This window comes from Vulpes lagopus, chromosome 2 (assembly GCF_018345385.1).
Source record: "Vulpes lagopus strain Blue_001 chromosome 2, ASM1834538v1, whole genome shotgun sequence".
NCBI lineage: Eukaryota > Metazoa > Chordata > Mammalia > Carnivora > Canidae > Vulpes > Vulpes lagopus.
The window spans coordinates 106,144,574-106,163,503 of NC_054825.1; the positions used below are offsets into that span (position 1 = coordinate 106,144,574).

Below are 18,930 nucleotides of genomic sequence, written 5' to 3' on the forward strand. Positions count from 1 at the left end.
TATATGAAAGTAATATATATAACTTATATGAGGTAAAGTTGACATTAAGTGGACCCATTTTAGTGGTGTAGTGATGACTGTCGATATATATATATATAACTATACATATATATACACACATATATATGTGGGTAAGCACCATCTTAATCATAACCCCCCAAAGTTCCTTATTTTCCTTTCCAGTCGTGTCATGCTCCCCTCTCCCCGACAGCCAATGATTGATTTGACTTCTATTCCTTTTTTTTTTAATATCTTTTTTTTAAATTTTTATTTATTTATGATAGTCACAGAGAGAGAGAGAGAGAGGCAGAGACACAGGCAGAGGGAGAAGCAGGCTCCGTACACCGGGAGCCTGACGTGGGACTCGATCCCGGGTCTCCAGGATCGCGCCCTGGGCCAAAGGCAGGCGCTAAACTGCTGCGCCACCCAGGGATCCCGACTTCTATTCCTATACATCAGTTTTGCCTGTTTTCCTAAGTCCTGTTGACATATCTTTATTAGCTTAAGCACTTTCTCTGCATTTAGGCACAAAATGTCTGACTCATCCTGTACTTTCTCTGCCCCAGACTGGAATCAGCCAATTTTCCAAAGAGCTTTGGAACTATTTATTGTGGAATGGAATTTAGAAACCAGATCTGGGTGGCAAGTATGCTCATTGTTCCTGAAGGTGACCAACCACCCTGGGTTGCCTCTGACAGTTCCAGGTTTAACACTGAAATTGCAGCATCCTGGGAAACCCTCTGGGACAGTTTGTCATCCTAGTGCTATTTCAGTGGACAGGACTAGGAAACTTATTCTTAAAATCATTTGCTCAAATTGATACTTATAATTTAAATGTATTACAGGCTTTTTCTGAACTTCCTTGGTCTTTATATTTGAACCTCATTTTCTCCTCCCCTTAAAAGTTAGACATTATTAGTTGTGTTATCCTATTATATATCTACATATATATACACATATAGTTTAAAAACCACAGCAATAGTATTGCCATTAATTGTAAACATTGAGAAAAACCTAAGATTCCTTTGCAGTCCTTTTTCATCTTTAGAATATATCTCACCATAGATGTCACCTGAGTACTATGTTCAAAAGCCCTGGAGGAATAATTCTTTTCTATGGGTAATAATATTAGTTGTTACTAATTTGACTTACAGTTAAGTTTGTTTCAATATGCTTTCAACATTGGATTTATTTTGTTTCCTTTATTTACTTTTTGGCTACATAAAAGTCTATAAGTTCAAAATTAGATGTCTTGCTTCTACTTCTTTCCCCTGCATGCTTTCCACAATCCTCTGTAGGTAACCGTTTGTTTCTAGGATATCCTTCCAATTTTCCATATAACCTGGGACTCATTCCAAAGCAACCCAATTCTTTTCTTATGGCTGCTTTGCATTCCATTGTACCGTTTTATCATGTCCAACTAGCTCCCTATTAAGGGATACTCGGGTTATTTCCAAACTTTTGTTATGAAAATGACACTGCAACAAATAACCTTGCCTACATGTTGTTTCTATTTTGTGGTAGTGTATTTTCAGAATAAGGTTAGGGTCAGAAGTAGAATTGCAAGATACAAGAATAGATGCAAATGTAATTTTGGTACTCCATAGGGCTTGAACCATTTTTCCCCATTGACACCAAGAAATTTATGAGCACTGCTTCTCCAGGGCCTTGTAATTTTAATGTGACTTCCATTACAAGTGAGGACAAACAGCCTTTTATGTTTAAGGACTACTGCTATTCTTTTCTGCGAATTGTCTGCTCACGTTCTTTCCCAAAAATTCTCTTCGGATCTTGGTCTTCTTTTTTTTTTTTTTTTTTCTTCCGTTTTTAAGGTTCCCTGTGATGTAAGCTGCAAATATTTTCTCCATTATCACTTGCTGGGAACATACCAGATGTGTATCTGGAGTCCACTTTAATCTTATCCGTATAAATCACCTCATTTCAGGGCAGCTCCTTCAGGGGGTAAACACTCTTAGCAAAGCCGGATAAGGGAAGATCAGAAGAATTACCTGAACCCTCGTAGGAAGTGCAAGAGACTGTTTCACGTTTAGCAGGTAACACCATCGTTCTTATGCAATGGCCCGGGTGACACAAGGTCTTGCATAAGGGAGTATACCCAAATTATAAATCGTGTTTTATAAGGTTCATTAAAAACTCAAGGGCTCTGGGTTTGCGGGGTGCTAGAGCAGCTGACCCAGGCACAACCCCCCATCTGCTAGACAATGGCCCCTCCGTCTAGCCCCGAGACGTCAAGGCGCCGCGCTCCACGGGAACGCCGGTTTCCAAGTCCTCCAATGGCAAGGCTAAGCGAAGCCTCCGCGGCCCGTCCTCCCACCCACGGCCTAGCTCCTGGGGTTGCACCTGGCCCACCAGCGCGCGGAAGCATCAGCGGCGGACGCTGCACCACACAGCGGCCAATCGCGCGCCGCCCGGCCCGGATTCCTCCGCCCGAGGCCGCGCCGCAGCCGCAGGTGGCCCGGCGAGCGCGTCCGCCCCGCGCCGCCAATCGCGACCCCCGCCGCCCTTCCCGTGATGCCCCGCGGCTGACCTCCGACCTCGCCGCCCACCCCTCCCCGCGGCCCGCTCCCCCGCCCCCCGGCCCCCCGGCCCCCGCCCCCGCCGAGCTTGCGGCGCTCCGAGGCCGCGCGGCGTGTCAGCCAAGCGCAGCTCCTCGCTTAGCGCTTGGGGGCTCCGGGCGGACGCCGCGCCCTGGCCTCTCCTCCCTGCGGCGGGGCCCAGCGACGGGCCGGTGGCCGCGCCCGCGCCCGCGCCCGCGAGGCGACTCGGTGAGTGGGCCGCCGCGAACATGGCGGGGCGGCGACCGGGGCGGGCGGAGGCTGCGGCGCGGCGGGGCGGGGCGGGGCGGGGCGGCGGGAGGAGCGGGAAGGGGGTGGGGCCTCGGGGCCTCGCGTCCTCCCTCAGCGCCATTTTGTGGCAGCGAGACCCGCAAATAAAGGGGAGCGCCGGGGCTGCGGCGAGAGGAGGAGCGCGGGGGCCGGGGCGGTGCGGTGTGGCGGCCTGGGCGGCGAGCGGGCGGCGGAGCCTCGGCCTATGTGACTGGCGGCGCCGGCGCGGCCTCCGTCCGGAGAGGTAGGTGCGGGCCGCCGGCGGGAGCGGCCGCGAGGACCTCCGGGTCCCGAGGGCTGAGGCGCGGCCGGCCCGGGAAGGGGCGGGCAGAGCGCGCGGGGCGAGCCGGGGCTCCCGGGCCCGCCGGCCTCCCGTTAGCGGCGCCTGCTTCCCGCCCGCGGGGACACTTCCGCCTCCCCGAGGCCATTTTGCCTCCGCTCTCCGTCCCGGGGGCGACCGGGGAGGCCGCCCCCTCGGTGCGCGGCGTGTCCCCACCTCGGCGTCGCCCCCTCCCGCCGCTCCCCGCCGGAGCCCGAGGGTCGGCGGCACCGACGGGCTCGTGGACCACACTGCACATCGCGCAGTGGCTCATGACTGCAGCTGCGTCCTCCCGGAGACTTCCATTTTTAAACGATTGCCCGCATTCTGAGCGGAGAAAGCGTTCTCTGTCAATTCAGTAGAAGGGAGGCTTGGGGGAAATTTCTTAAGTCTCGTCTCGAGTTTCTCTCAGGCTGTTATTACCTGTTTTTTTCTTTTTTTTTTTTTTCCTCCGAAACACCACATTGCATCGGTCAGAGGATCCATGGGAGAAAAATGTTCCAAATTCGTGTTTTGATCTCAAAAGACTGTGTTAAAAATCCTCAATAATTGTGTTTCTGAAGTAAAAAGACGGTTCTTTGGCCCTGAGTAGCAGAGGGTTTCCGTGAGTGTATTTACAGCCGTGAGCTGTGTCCGCCTGGTTGTGGGTCTCCTAGAATTTAGTTAATTCCAGTACTGAGGAGGAGAAGTACAAGTCACAGATTTATCAAGAGTTCTCGTTTTTTAATTCTTCAGTTCTGACCATTGAGTTTCCTACGATAGGTGCATGTATTGTCGACATTCAAACAGCCGGTAAGAAAAAAAAAAACAAACAACGATGTGGGGAAATATTTTCAAGGTACCTACATTTTACTTAGTTCAGTAGCATCGAATGAGGCAAGCCGGGGAGGGAAATTGCGGTCCGCCAGGTGGCATGTGATGAGGATGAAGTTAAATTTTAAGGGCTTGGGTGGGTGTATTTTGGGAGTTCTGTTAGATCTTAACCTTACTCTAAACAAATAGCTATAGCCAAGTGGTCAGTATTTTCATCTCTCAGTGGTAGAACTTAAGCATAAATTTCTAAGACCCGTAGGAGGAAGGTAATAATTAGAACTGTGTCCCAGGCACTGCTGTTTGACTTCAGCTCATCAGAACTTAACGTCTGGATTTCCTGATTCAATTTTGAGTCATGCCTGCTCAAAATATTAGAAAGGTTAGAAATGAGTTGCTATATATGACATAGAGAATCTGTAGTAGTTCTACGATGTAGAGACAAGAGCTGTAATAATTGTATTTGTGCAGGACGTTAAAGCTTTCAAAAGTCCTTTCTATGCTTGTATGTATGTAGTATAGAATTCCTGTACTTGGCAGTCTTTTCATATAATTGTATGTTACCTTGCTTTAAAAAAAATTTTTTTAAGAATACAAAATTTTACTCTTAAAATTTTTATGTTGATGGGTCTTTTACCAAAACAAGATCTAGGTACTGTTTGGTTTTATGCTTGTTCGTATTTTTTTTATCTTCTATTTGTTTACCTTTAAATGTTTTCTGATATTCAGCTTCTCGGAAAAACTTTTCAGTATTCCCATAACCGTATATCCCATTGGATTATTAAGCTGGTCCATCAGGTTAGAAGTGGGTCTATAAATAAATATTCTCCACTCTTGAAAATGTAGTTGGTGAAATTTGGTTTAATTTTTTTAGTGCACGTTAAAATTATCTTTTGATGTTGATATTTTATATGAAAAATCTTTTTGTGTAACATTTTTGTGGCACTTGAGCATTGAGATTTGCAACACTGTGAGGCAGGTAAAATTGGTTTCTCTCTCTTTCTCCCTGATTTGGAGACTGCAGTTCAGAGTTAAGTGACTTGCTCAAGATCCATGACTGATAAAGAGTTAGGAAAAAGTGGTCATCCAGCTCCTATCTATGGTACCCTTTTTACTAGAGCCAGGGTTGTATGCTGTTAGGTTATTAGTTTCTTGAGTTCAGTTATGATTAGTTTCTCAAACTGATGTTTCTCAAATTGTACATGGTTTCTCAAATTGTGTTGGCTGGTGTTCGCCTAAGAGAGAACTGCATTGCATAATTGAGGATCGTAATGCTAAAAGCCAGTGAAGTACTGGGATCTGGGATGCTAGGCACCTAGCCAACCAAAACTGAACTCTCCATCGTAAAGTGTTTCTCAATGTAAAGGCATCAAGAGTATGTGGTGGTTCTTGAGGTCTGAATTTTAAGAAATTATCCCTGGATTAATCCATGTGAATAACCGAAATGTTTACATAATTTAAGATTGGTTGTAACCAATCTTAAACATTCTAAAAGGCAGCCAAATTGACCAAGTTTAAGTTTTTTCTCTTTTGCTTTTCTGTGTTCTTTCGTGAAGCTTATTCATTGTTGAGGATGGGAGAGTGGAAGAATAATCCATCGTCATCAGTTACCAACTTTTGAGAGGTGCCGCATTTGGAATCCTAACCCCCAGTTTATTAATTAATATCTGTTTTGACCAGAGTTAATCACCTAGTGACTCATAATCATGTTCATCATCTGGAAAATGGAGGCTAACTTCAACTTTGAAAAGTTGTGATTATTAAGTGTGTGACTCAAAGCCATGAGTATATATTCATCTATCTGTCTACCCCCCCCCCCCAAGATTCAAGATTCAGCTCCAGATATTTTAGTTATTCCATTTTTCTGATAAAAAATAGATGGTTCCAAGAACCTGGGATATATATTATCTTTATTAATCTAGAATTGTTTTAGATGACTATTATGTTTGCCAGTTGTAATTTAAAAATTTTCTTGGGGAATAATAATTTTCTTAGTATATTCATGTAATGTGAAAGTTAAGTTTGAGAACCAAGTTCTATTTTGGCTAAATAGTTGAATGTTGATACTTTTAAGTAATGCAGCGGTTTGGTGCCGCCTGCAGCCCGGGTGTGATCCTGGAGACCCCAGATGAAGTCCCACATCGGGCTCCCTGCATGGAGCCTGCTTCTCCCTCTGCCTGTGTCTCTGCCTCTCTCTCTGAATAAATAAATAAATATTAAAAAAAAAAACAACAACCTTGTTCTAATTTGCCTTTTGCCAGGCTGCTTAACTCTTGTGGCCTATTATGAACTCTGAAGGAAAGATTGACATTTTTAAAAAAATTTATTCATGAGAGACACAGGGAGAGAGGCAGAGACATAGGCAGAGGGAGAAGCAGGCTTCATGCAGGAAGCCCAATGTGGGACTGGATCCCTGGACTCCAGGATCACGCCCTGAACCAAAGGCAAGATGGTCAAACGCTGAGCCTCCCAGGCGTCCCAAGATTGACTTTTCAATAGCTGCTAAAAATTAGGAATTTTTTTCAAGATGCTTATGCTTTGAATTCCCAAATCACATATCCTGTAACATGTGGAATGATATGTGACTCTGAGAGTCAACATGAAACACAGGCCTTTATATAAAAACTGCATTTGTTTTTGACGTATGTCACAAATTAATAAATTTATATTTTTGAAGAAAATATACACATTCTTTAAGTGATGTGTAATTAAAATTTGTCCACCATCAGATTTTTTAGAAAAGAACATAAACCAGTGTTAAAAAATTAAAAAACTTCCTGTTTAGAGTTTTAAAAATTGGAGATCACCAGGAATTCTGCAATGGGACTTAGAAATAGAAACAAAGGAGCATGTTTTCATTGTTCTCAACCTCTGAATTATCCCTTCAGTTTCTTCAAGAAGTAGTGATTGAGTTTTTGTTTTTGTTTTTTTTTTGAAGGGGAGAAGGAAACTAATAATTGCTTATTTTGTGCTAGTCACCATGCTAAAGATTAATGTTTATCTTTAGAAGTAGGTTAATAATTTGGAACCTTGGTGGTTGGTGATCATCCTTTTTGGGATGAGGAAAGAGGCTCAAATTCTGCAGCATTTTTTTTGTTTTCAAAGTTTGCCACCCTCTTACGGAAAAGTAGGGTTATTAGAACTTCTTTAATGTTTCTCCTAGTCCTTTAAGTGCCCTTTAAAAACCGTGTAGCTTATTTGTTGCTAATTAAGCTAGGCAATTAATTTTACTTTAATGGAATAATATGAATATGCATTAAGAATGAACAAATAAACCTGGGGAAAGTGTCATGTTGCAGAGGCATTTAAAGCTGGAATTTATATTGAGTAACATCCATAATGCTTACGTTTTATAACTAAAATTCTGAGTAGCTGTAGTGCCCATTAGTTAACAGGTAGACTGCCTATCCACAGTGATAAATTTAACTGTTTTTAAACTGTCACTAAGCAGGCTTATCACGATATCTGTTACATTAGGTTTCATGTTCTCAGAATTTTACAGTGGGTCATCTTGGTTATTTTGGGGAAAAATTAGATTGGCTTATTTAGCTATTATGATTTCAGTATTAATTGAAGCGAATTCATTTGTTCATACTTCCATTCAGCATACGTTTGAGTGCCTGCTGTGGCATCAGCAGTGAATGAAAAGTTCTCATGGAGCCTATTCTATAATTGAGAGAAACAGTTAAGTATGTACAATATCAGATCATGATAAGAACAGTGCAGAAGGGCAGCCCAGGTGGCTCAGCGGTTTAATGCTGCCTTCGGCCCAGGGCATGATCCTGGAGTCCTGGGATCGAGTCCCATGTGGGGCTCCCTCCATGGAGCCTGCTTCTCCCTCTGCCTGTGTCTCTGCCTCTCTTTCTCTGTATCTTTCATGAATAAATAAAGTTAAAGGAAAAAAAGAAAAACGATGCAGAAAAATAAAGCTTGATGTGAGATCACAGCAGGGATTGGCATGTACTATTTTGAGTGAGATGGGGAGCCTTTAGAAGGATTTAATCAGATTAGTGGCATATATAGGTACACCTATACTAGTTAAATACGGCTAAAATTTCAAATGGCTAAAATCAGTGTTTGCCTATTATGTCTTGCTCAGAGAAAGGGAAATTCCAAGGAAATGCCAGGCTTGATTTCTGGGTTCCAATAGGTTGCAGTCAAGTAGAGTGAATATACTTTAAACATACTAAAATAGAAGTAGACCTCTGTGGGGATAAACATGGTGAAGTTTTGTTTTCCAAATGATTGGAATCACTGGTATTGTGTTAGAGTCACCAAGCAGCTGTTAACTTCCAACAGAGTATAATAAACTGGGCAACAAGAGGTCTAAAGTAAACAGGGACCAATTTAAAGGAAAAAAATAGGAAAATATACAGACCTTAAATCAAATCATAAAGATATGGTTATATCTTCATAGATATTGGTCAAAGATTTGATCAACTTCAGTAATTCAGAAAAAAATGACATTACTCAGGTTTTTGCTTGCTGCATCCAATGATAAGATTATTAAAGAGGGAAGAACTAAGCCAGTAATATATGATCGATTTATGATTTTTTCCCCCTAAAATGTGCTGAATTCTGTAACACATTGTATCTGGTCTGAAAATGAGGTTTTAATGGCAGTCCATGATTTAGAATATCTGATTTATAGAGTGGGAATTTAATGTAACATAAAAAAATGGCATTGGAATTATGTCCTTCTGAGGAATTTCAAATAATATGAAGTCAAGTGGCTTTTAAAAATTCAGTTTTACACTATAAATTCTTTGGCTAATTTTTTGAAAATTGAGATATAATTGACACCTAACAGTTTCAGGTACACATTATCAGATATTTGTGTATATTATGAAATGCTAACCACAAATAAGCCTAGTTACCATCTGTTACCACATAATTAGAAAAATATTTTTCCTTTTTTCCTTGTGAAGACCTTCAAGATTTATTCTCTTAGCAACTTTCAAACATGCAATACAGTATAATTAGTTACTTTGCTGCACATCTCCATGACTTCTTTCTGTTTGGTTAAGTGTTTAATAGCGTGGGGTGTAAGAAGTATGGGTAAATAAAATAAATATAAAGGAAGTGTAAAATATAAGGGGAAAATTCATGACAGTGCTGTTGAAAATAAAACCTAGGAAAAAATTTAAATTAGCTTGTCACCTTATTTGAATATTAGGAAGTAGCAGAAGTGTTTTCAAAAAGCATAAGAAGGGGATCCCTGGGTGGCTCAGCGGTTTGGCGCCTGCCTTTGGCCCAGGGCGCGATCCTGGAGTTCCGGGATCGAGTCCCACGTCAGGCTCCTGGCATGGAGCCTGCTTCTCCTTCCTCCTGTGTCTCCGCGCCTCTCTCTCTCTCTCTCTCTCTGTCTCATAAATAAATAAAAATAAATCTTAAAAAAAAATAAGAAAGTTAATGAGAGTTCTATTGTATAATCTATCGTTTGCAATAGAGTGAAATAAATTCTGTAAAAATGTATAAAACAAAAATTTATTAAAGCCAATTTGAGATACATATTCTGGGGCATGAAATTATACCTTAATAAAAATTCCTATTTAAATATATATCACGTATTAAGCATTGTACAATAGCGAATTATCATGATGATACAATCTATCTACTGGGCTGCCTGGGTGGTTCAGTTGGTTAAGCATCTATCTTCAGCTCAGGTCATGATCCCATCCTGGGATTGAGCCTTGCATTGAGCCCCATACAGGGCTCATTGCTCAGTAGGGAGCCTGCTTCTCCCTCACTGCCACTCCCCCTGCTTGTGCTTTCTCTATCAAATGATTACAATAAAATCTTTTAAAAAAAGATTCTACCTTACTGTAACAACATGCTGTAAAAGGAAAGGCTTAGCAACTGGTACTACACTTCATATGCTTTCAGCGAGATGCCTGGGATACTGCCTGAGGTCAGTGTCTGACTTTAGCACAACGATGTCACTTCTGTAAGATCTCTCTCATGGGGGAGCTATAAGAATGCATAGAAAAGTTGTATTTCTATCAATCCTTTATGGGAAGATCAATAGGAACGATATACTTTTTTACAAAGGATTTTTTTTTTTTTTGGTAACTTAAAAGCAGTAGTAATATAAGAAGTTAACAAAGGAGAAGGTGGATACAGAGTACATGGGAACACGGTTATATTTTTGTAACGTTTCTGTAATCTTAAAATTATTGCTGGGTAAAAAAAAAAAAAAAATTCTTGCTGGGTAATCTAATGGTTTAGTCAAAACTGAGTTCCCAAATAAATTTGGAAAAGTCAGTATTTCTTGTTGCTACCTTAACTGGAAGAACATCAATTGAACCTGTTCTCTGCCCCTTTTTTCTAGGATTCAAGATGACCAACGAGGAACCTCTTCCCAAAAAGGTATGTTTTTTTCCCACAGTTTTTTTAAGTCCTTTGAGGGGGCAGCAATTAATAGAGTTGAAAGGACATCTTTATTTGCTTATTTTTCACTCTGCCTTATAACACTACTAGCATTGTGGGTGTATAATGTGCCAGACATTGTATCTTGTACGCAATGTATTTTTAGAATATTTTCAGGTTTTTGGAAAACTTGCATTATAATTATCTCTGTGGTCTACTCTTAATCTTTACTATACAAATACTTCCACCTACATAACAAAATTTTTTCACAAGTTCTTATAAGTTAATACTTTTTTTTTTGGTACTTTTTAAATGCCTTTGTAAGGTAAAACCACTTTATTTTTCAACATAAGGTTACAGGTAGTACTTAGATTCTTTCTACCTTTATTCTGAAGTTGTTTTCTAGTCTCACTTTCTCCCTCTTCTCTTTCCCTAACTTAATTCAGTTTAGTTACTATTGTACACAGAGTTACAAAATAACATGGTTTCTAAAAGTAATTCATAATTCTTTTTTTTTTTTTTTTTTTTAGATTATTTATTTATTCATGAGAGACACAGAGGCAGAGAGAGAGAAGCAGGCTTCATGCTGGGAGCCTGATGTGGGACTTGATCCCGGGACTCCAGGATCACACCCTGGGCTGAAGGCAGATGCTTAACCACTGAGCCACCCAGGCATCCCACAATTTATAATTCAAAAGGGAAAGCAGAAAAAAAAAAAAAAAGGGAAAGCAGGGTATGAGCTTATTAACCAGTGAATATTTAAATCAACAATTTAGATGATAAAGGATTATGGAAATTTGTCTTAAGTTTTGAAGTCAAATTGTTCATGAAATACGGAATTGTACTGTGTTTTATTTATTTTTTTTATTTTATTTTATTTTATTTTATTTATTTATTTTATTTTATTTTATTTTTTTTGTACTGTGTTTTAATCATCAAAATTAACTGTGTGCTTTTTGTTAGACTTCTAATATATATATATATATATTTTTTTTGGTACAATGATTTGTCCCTCTTCTATAATAGTATGCTATGTTACTAGTTTGAAACATTTTTCTTATAGAGGAAACTGATAAAGCATTAATTTTATATTAATGCAAAAGAGGTACCTCACCTTTACAATCTTTATTTGGTATAGAGAAACACTTAACATTTCTTTTTTTTTTTTTTTTTTAAGATTTTATTTATTTATTCATGATAGTCACACAGAGGGACAGAGAGGCAGAGGGAGAAGCAGGCTCCACGCAGGGAGCCCGGCGTGGGATTCGATCCTGGGTCTCCAGGTTCGCGCCCTGGGCCAAAGGCAGGCACCAAACCGCTGCGCCACCCAGGGATCCCAACACTTAATATTTCTTAATTCATAAAGCAGTTTCAGCTAGCTAGAATATTGTTTAATTTTTTAACAATTTTTTTAAACTTCTTATTCTGAAATAATTACTAATACACCAGAAGTTGCAAAGCAATGTACAGGGAGGTTTTGTGCACTCTTCATCCAGCTTGCTTCAGTGTTAATCTTGCATAACCATCAGAAATCTTGCATAACAGTATGAAAACCAGGAACTTGACATTCGTACAATACACAGAGCTTATACATGTATTGTGTGTGTGTGTGTGTGTGTGTGTGTAGTTGTTTAGTTTCATCACAATGTAACTTACTGTAAGCACTACCACAAACAAAATAGTTAGCTGAACCACTACCACAAGCTTCCATTTTGTCATTTTATAGCCCCATCCATCCCAAACCCTTGGCAACTGCTAATTGGTTCTCCATTTCAGTAATTATGCTGTTTCACAAATGTACAAATGAAATCATGCAGTATATATAACTTTCTGAGATTTTTGTTTTCCACCCAGTATAATTTCCTGGAGGCTTATCCAAGTTGATCCATGGGCTGTTTCTTTTTAATGGTGTGAATATAGTATTCCAGGGGAAGGGATGTGTCATAGTTTAATCATTCACCTGTTAAAGGACAGTTGGGTGGTTTGCAGTTTGGGGGCTGATACAAATAAAGCTGGTGAACATTCATAGACCGATTTCTGTGTGAAAATAAAGTTTTATTTCTTTGAGATGTATGCTGGGTTGGTTGTGTGGCACATCCATTTTTAGTTTCAAAAGGAATTGCCAAACTATTCTCCAGAATAGCTGGACCAGCATTCTCACCAGCAAAATGTGAAAGTTTGGTTTCTCTACATCTTCCTCCAGCATTTGGTGTTACTACTATTTTTTAAGCCATTCTAATAAGTGTGTAGTGATAGTTTATTAGAGTTTTAATTTGTATTTCCTTAAGAATGATGCCTGTATTAAACAGTTTACCTTTTAAAAACAATAATACAAGTTTTTAAAAAACCAATAATATGTACTGAGCCATTTAATCTGAGCCTCTGGAGAGATTTTCTATGTTTCACCACAGAGCTCCTTTGGGAAGGATTTTATGTGTCTCCAGTAATAAGGGTGTTTCTAATAACAGAAAGGAGCAATTGGTGGATTAAAATGTTAAGATCCTATCTTTATGAAGAATATAAAAGTCATTGGCATTTAATATTTTAAAGCTTTAGGAAGAACAAGTCCGTTCATATTTTAATTTTTTTTATATAGGTTCGACTGAGTGAAACAGACTTCAAAGTTATGGCACGAGATGAGTTAATTCTAAGGTAAAATGTTCTTTTATCAAAAATATAAAATACTTTCTATAGAACATTGGGGTTCTAGCCTATAATGAATTATTTTCAAGTTAGATATATATTTTTTTATTTTTATTTTTTTAAAGATTTTATTTATTCATGATAGTCACAGAGAGAGAGAGAGGCAGAGACACAGGCAGAGGGAGAAGCAGGCTCCATGCAGGGAGCCCGACATGGGATTCGATCCCGGGTCTCCAGGATCGCGCCCTGGGCCAAAGGCAGGTGCCAAACCGCTGTGCCACCCAGGGATCCCCAGATATATATTTTTTTAGATTATTTATTTATTCATGAGAGACACGGGGGTGGCGGGGGGCAGAGACCCTGGTAGAGGGAGAAGTAGGCTCTGTGCAGGGAGCCTGACGTAGGACTTGATCCTGGGTCTCCAGGATCACACTCTTGGCCAAAGGCAGTGCTAAACTGCTGAGCCACCTGGGCTACCCGATTGCTTTGTTTTTAACGTTAATATATCCTGAAGTCATTTAATGTACTGTTTGTACATACTTTCTATAGTGTGTGTTTCTTTCTCTTTTCTTTTCTTTTCTTTTCTTTTCTTTTCTTTTCTTTTCTTTTCTTTTCTTTCTTTCTTTCTTTCTTTCTTTCTTTCTTTCTTTCTTTCTTTCTTTTCTTTCCTTTCCTTTCCTTTTCCTTTTCCTTTTCCTTTTCCTTTTCCTTTTCCTTTTCCTTTTCCTTTTCCTTTTCCTTTTCCTTTTCACACCGAGAGAGATAGGCAGAGGGAGAAGTCTTTCTTTCTTGACACCGAGAGAGATAGGCAGAGGGAGAAGCAGGCTTCATGCAGGGAGCCCAATGTGGGACTCGATCCCAGGACTGCAGGATCATGCCGTGAGCTGAATGAGATGCTCAACTGCTGAGCCACCCAGGCATCCCTGGTCTGTTTCTTCATTATGTAAACATTGAGGAAAGCATAACACTTTAGAGAACTGTAGTACCAGCTTGGATAACTTCTAGATTGCTAGGTAATGTTTTTCTTGCAGAGGGAAGATCTCAGAATTTTAACTTGAAGCATTTGTACTTCATTTGTAGAACCTGCTATAGGAAAGACCCTGTTCTCAGAAAGCTTTCAATTTAACATATATAGATTTGTTTTGAGGTCATTATTTAATCCTTTTCTGTTTAACATGTGAAAAAGTTAATAGTCCTAAAGGATGATGTGTTTAGTTTTCGGAAGAAATTACTATTATTTTTAGATTTTTAAAATTTATTTATTCATGAGAGACACGGAGGGAGAGCTAGAGACCTAGGTAGAGGTAGAAGCAGGCTCCCAGCAGGGAGCCTAATGTGGAACTCGATCCCAGGACCCTGGGATCACACTCTGAGCCAGAGGCAGATGCTCAACTGCTGAGCCACCCAGGGGTCCCTGGAAGAAATTATTTACTGATAAGCAATGTTACTCTTTTCTCATTAGCTATGACCTTGGTCAGTTCCTATAACTTTATATTCATTTTCTCATCTGCAAGTTAAAGGAGTTGAATTATTTTCAAAGGTTATTCCAAGCTCTGAATTTTTGTGGTTGTCTTATAAATGTCTTTGAAAAGCTGATCGTCAAGAATAGCATTAAGGGTATTTATTTTTTTAATATAAAATGAAATCAACACGTTTTGTGCTGTGTAACTTAAATGTGTTCTGTATTTTATTACTTTGGGTGATGAATTTTTTTATGTGATAACTTAGGTACAAAGAAAGTATTTTTCAAAAAAAAAATTTTTCAGGGCTACCTTTGCCAAATCATTGAACTTTTTTTCTATAGAAATATCAAGGGACTTTTACTTGAATAACTAAGTAAATTTAACAGGCTGGAAGTAGGGGAGCAAAAAGTGTTTTATGAGATAGGCATGCACAGATGACCTGTTCCATTGTTAACTAGAGTCTGATAATTTCTCACCTTCCTTAGCTACTCATCTTGTGGACAAACTTTTTATCTTCATGCAAAGGACAGTTTTTTCGTTGCATACATATATTTTCCTGAACATGAAATTTAAATCCTTAGTAGTCTGAAACACTCTTGTCCTCTCCTGCTGAAGTACACCCTTGCTTGTGATATACTGCCACTCAAGTGTTGATATTCTCTTAGTACCTCTGGTTAGTATGTGTAGTCTTTTCTTGATTTATTCGTAGGGGGAAATATCAGTAATATAATCTTAATAGAAATTCATGTCAGGGATCCCTGGGTGGCGCAGTGGTTTGGCGCCTGTCTTTGGCCCAGGGCGCGATCCTGGAGACCCGGGATCGAATCCCACATCGGGCTCCCGGTGCATGGAGCCTGCTTCTCCCTCTGCCTGTGTCTCTGCCCCTCTCTCTCTCTCTCTCTCTCTCTCTCTCTCTATCATAAATAAAAAAAATAAAAAAATAAAAAAAAGAAATTCATGTCAGCAATTTCTTATGTTGTTACTTTTAAAGTTTTTAAGTCCTGCAGTTTATATTGTTGAGGTCGGTTTAACCTCTAGGGAATTATCATGTCTGACTTTTAAGTTAGTTTTTCCTCATTAATTCTCTTGGTGATTTTAAATTAAGTGCTACTTAATTTAACCATGCTGTGTGTTCTGTCATCTTGATAAAGGATGTTTTTGGTTAAACCTTTATATTTTTCTGTTCCTCTAATTTTTAAGATTTATTTGTTTTAGAGTGCATGCAAGCAAGAGCAAGCATGAGTAGGGAGAGAGGCAAAGGGAGAGAGAGAATCCCAAGTAGACTCCCTGCTGAGCAGAGCCTGACACAGGGCTCGATCCCAGGACCCATGAGGTTCTGACCTGAGCTGAATCAAGAGTCAGATGCGTAACTGAGCCATCCAGGCCCCCTCTAAAATTGATTGTTCTTATATAGGCTGCATAAAAGGCCTTTATTCATCCCCAAACACTGAGTGGTGAAACTCCTGTTAGTGTCCTAGGTTGTAGACACCATAAAAATAAGCACCCTTTGACTGAACAGGAGTGTTTTTGGAAAATATGGATTTGTTTAGTATGGAATTTTTTTTGTTCATTATGCAGTAATATTAATATATCTTCTAGCAAACCTGTCAAAGTTTTTGAGGTTTTATAGAAAGATTTTCTAAAATCAAAGGTCTGATTGACCTTTAACACAGGTTTGTACTGTGTGGTTCCACTTATGTGCAGATTTTGTACAGTATAGTACTTTAAATGTTTTTTGTTGTTGTTTTCTTAATATTTCCTTTTTCAAGCTATTTCAAGAATATAGTGCATAATACATACACAAAACAGCGTTATCTAAGTGTTTATACTATTGGTAAGGCTTCCATCCAGTCAACAGTAGGCTATTAGTAATTGAGCTTTTTGGGGAGTCAAAAGTTACACATGGATTTTTGACTCTGCAGGGTTTGTCACCCCTAAATCCCTACCCTGCATTGGTCAGAGATCAACTAAATTTTGATAAGCTGTAACTGAAGAGCAGCTTAAAAACAAAGCTCTTTGGTAATCAGGATAGCAGACAGGGTAGGTTACTTTTTGTTAGTTGCTTAAACATAAGACTCAGGACCTTGTTTTCAACAATAATTGCCAAGCTAGCATAGCCTATATTTTGAAGGTAGAGGAATATAACAAGGAAGAAAAGTTCCCTCATACTCTGATAGTCTGTCATTTATGCAGATTGTTTCTGCCAAGTAGGGATGTTTTAAAGAATAGTCCTGGAAAATAGTATATTCTCTTTTCCTATTTTTTTACAGGCAAAAATAAATACTACTTTGAACTGCTGCTTTGGTTGTATGTTATTTTCCGAAAAGAGCTAAGATAAAGAACCTTCAGTTCCTTATAATTAGGCACATTTCTTAGTGAACAGCATATCTGAAAGTAGTAAGTTTTTTATTTAGTTTAAGGCAAATGAACTGACTCAAAGGAGCATACTTGGTGTATTCTCAGCAGAGAACTTTTTTCTGTATTTTCTTTTACCTAGTTAATGTAAATTGAGAAGGAATAATGAAGTGACTAATTTTACTATTGGTTAAAAATTATGTAGTGAAATTCTTGGCATTACTTAAATTTATAAATTTATGGGGTGTGATTTTCTAGTATATTTAATAAAAGGAATATCAACATGACAACTAATACATGGACTTATTTTTGTACTAGGTGGAAACAATATGAAGCATATGTCCAAGCTTTGGAGGGCAAGTACACAGATCTTAATTGTAAGTTTGAGTTTTAGCTTCCTGAAGATTATGTGAATATCTCCTTTTAGATTTTTGTAATAGACACAAGATAATTGGTTTTTCTAAGCAATTGTAATTTTTAAGTTTTTATTTAAGTAATCTCTGCATCTGATGTGGGGCTCAAATTCATGACCCCGAGATCAAGAGTTGCACACTGTCTTCCAGCTGAGCCATCCAGGTGCCCCTAAGCCATTGTAATTTTCATTCAAGCATTTTGTTAAAGAACTTTATCAAGCACTCACTGTATTGCTGCTACGAAATAGATGAATGAACCATGATCCTTCTTCTTGAGAAATTCCTACCCAGTCACTTGGAGAAGACCCGACATATAATAGCATGACCGTTTTAGTAGAATTACATATAAGTGTCTGAGAGTAGGGAAATTCACAATTACTTGAAACTTTCCTTGATGTGTCTCTGATTCCTTCCACAGAAGTGGAAGGACTTCCACTTCCATTAGAAGTGAAGCATGAATTACTAGTCTTAGAAAGGAGGTACATAAGAAGTAGCACCTAATAAACTTGTAAGAGCTTGAAGTGTAACAGTAGGATATAGGTACAGATTTACAGGGTTTTCAAAACCTGAAAAATAATACCAACAAAGTGTATTAGTTTTAAGACCATTTTAGTTTTGTCATTTTTCATTGTTAGGAATAACATACTATTTGTTAGTATACAAAGCAATTTTGTTTTCCAGGTCCAGAAAGCTTGATACCCTGAAATTTCAATTACTATATGACCGTATAATAATTCTTAGACATTAATATTGTGAAAGCTTTTTTTCTTTTTTTTAGGTTTCATTTATTCTAGAGAGATAGCACATGCATGCACTGCATGTGCGGGAGTTAGGGGGGAGGCACAGAAGGAGATGGAGAGAATCTCAGATACTGAGCAGAGCACCATGAGGGTCTCAGTCTCATGACCCTGAGATCATGACTTGAGCCGAAACCAAGAGTCAGATATTCTCAACTGACTTAGCCGCCCAGTGCCCCAATATTGTGAAAGCTTTAAGTGATAATTGTGCAGTTATTGGCATGTTTGCATTGGATAGGTTAAAAACAGTATAGTCAGGACTTCGTGGATATGCTATAAGATGCAGATAATGAAGTTGCGCATGTTCTGTTGGAGGTAAATTGGACAATAATAACAATTCCATGTAGTATTAGGTAGTATTAGTACACCACTAGCTTCTAAAAAGTGCACTCATGATCAAGAACAAATTTCCTTGTTATTAAAGTAGTTAGGATAGAAACTAAAGACTTGGTGAATTTTTTTGCCCTTGTTTTTATTATCCTTAAAGGCAGTCAGAACTTTATTTTGAGTAGGTCCGCTTGATCTTGTAATTATGTTTCATAATATTTTGAATTTTTTTTTAATCATCAGCTAATGATGTAACTGGGTTAAGGGAGTCTGAAGAAAAACTAAAGCAACAACAACAAGAGTCTGCTCGCAGAGAAAACATCCTTGTAATGCGACTAGCAACCAAGGAGCAAGAGATGCAAGAGTGTACTGTAAGTATTTCAAATGTTTTGAGTCTTTTTGAGGAATTGGTTTTTAGTCTACACTATTAGGTCTATTAATATTTAGCTAATTTTATAAACTTAATTATAAATGAACATTTTGTTAGATAGACAGGCTTTGAGCTGTAAGTACACTAAAATTTTGTTAGATCACCCCATTGTTGAATTTAATTTTTTTTTTTTTTTTGGCCAAGACTTTGTTAAAAGT

At 39.0% G+C, this 18,930-nt stretch overlaps 1 protein-coding gene across 3 annotated transcripts in view; it reads left to right on the forward strand.

Annotated features, from left to right (window-relative positions):
* Window positions 1-2,355: 2,355 nt before the first annotated feature.
* The window catches only part of LOC121484681 (WT1 associated protein), a 28,126-nt gene continuing 11,551 nt past the window's right edge, over window positions 2,356-18,930 (forward strand). For 2 of the 3 annotated variants that reach the window (XM_041744199.1, XM_041744201.1), the window contains exons 1-5: window positions 2,895-3,090; window positions 10,307-10,344; window positions 12,941-12,996; window positions 17,124-17,182; window positions 18,586-18,713. In XM_041744199.1, the coding sequence (XP_041600133.1) occupies window positions 10,315-10,344; window positions 12,941-12,996; window positions 17,124-17,182; window positions 18,586-18,713 (273 nt within the window). In that variant the 5' untranslated portion in view covers window positions 2,895-3,090; window positions 10,307-10,314. Of the gene's footprint in view, window positions 2,787-2,894; window positions 3,091-10,306; window positions 10,345-12,940; window positions 12,997-17,123; window positions 17,183-18,585; window positions 18,714-18,930 lie in introns of those variants that run through there. The other variant, XM_041744200.1, reaches the window with a different exon arrangement.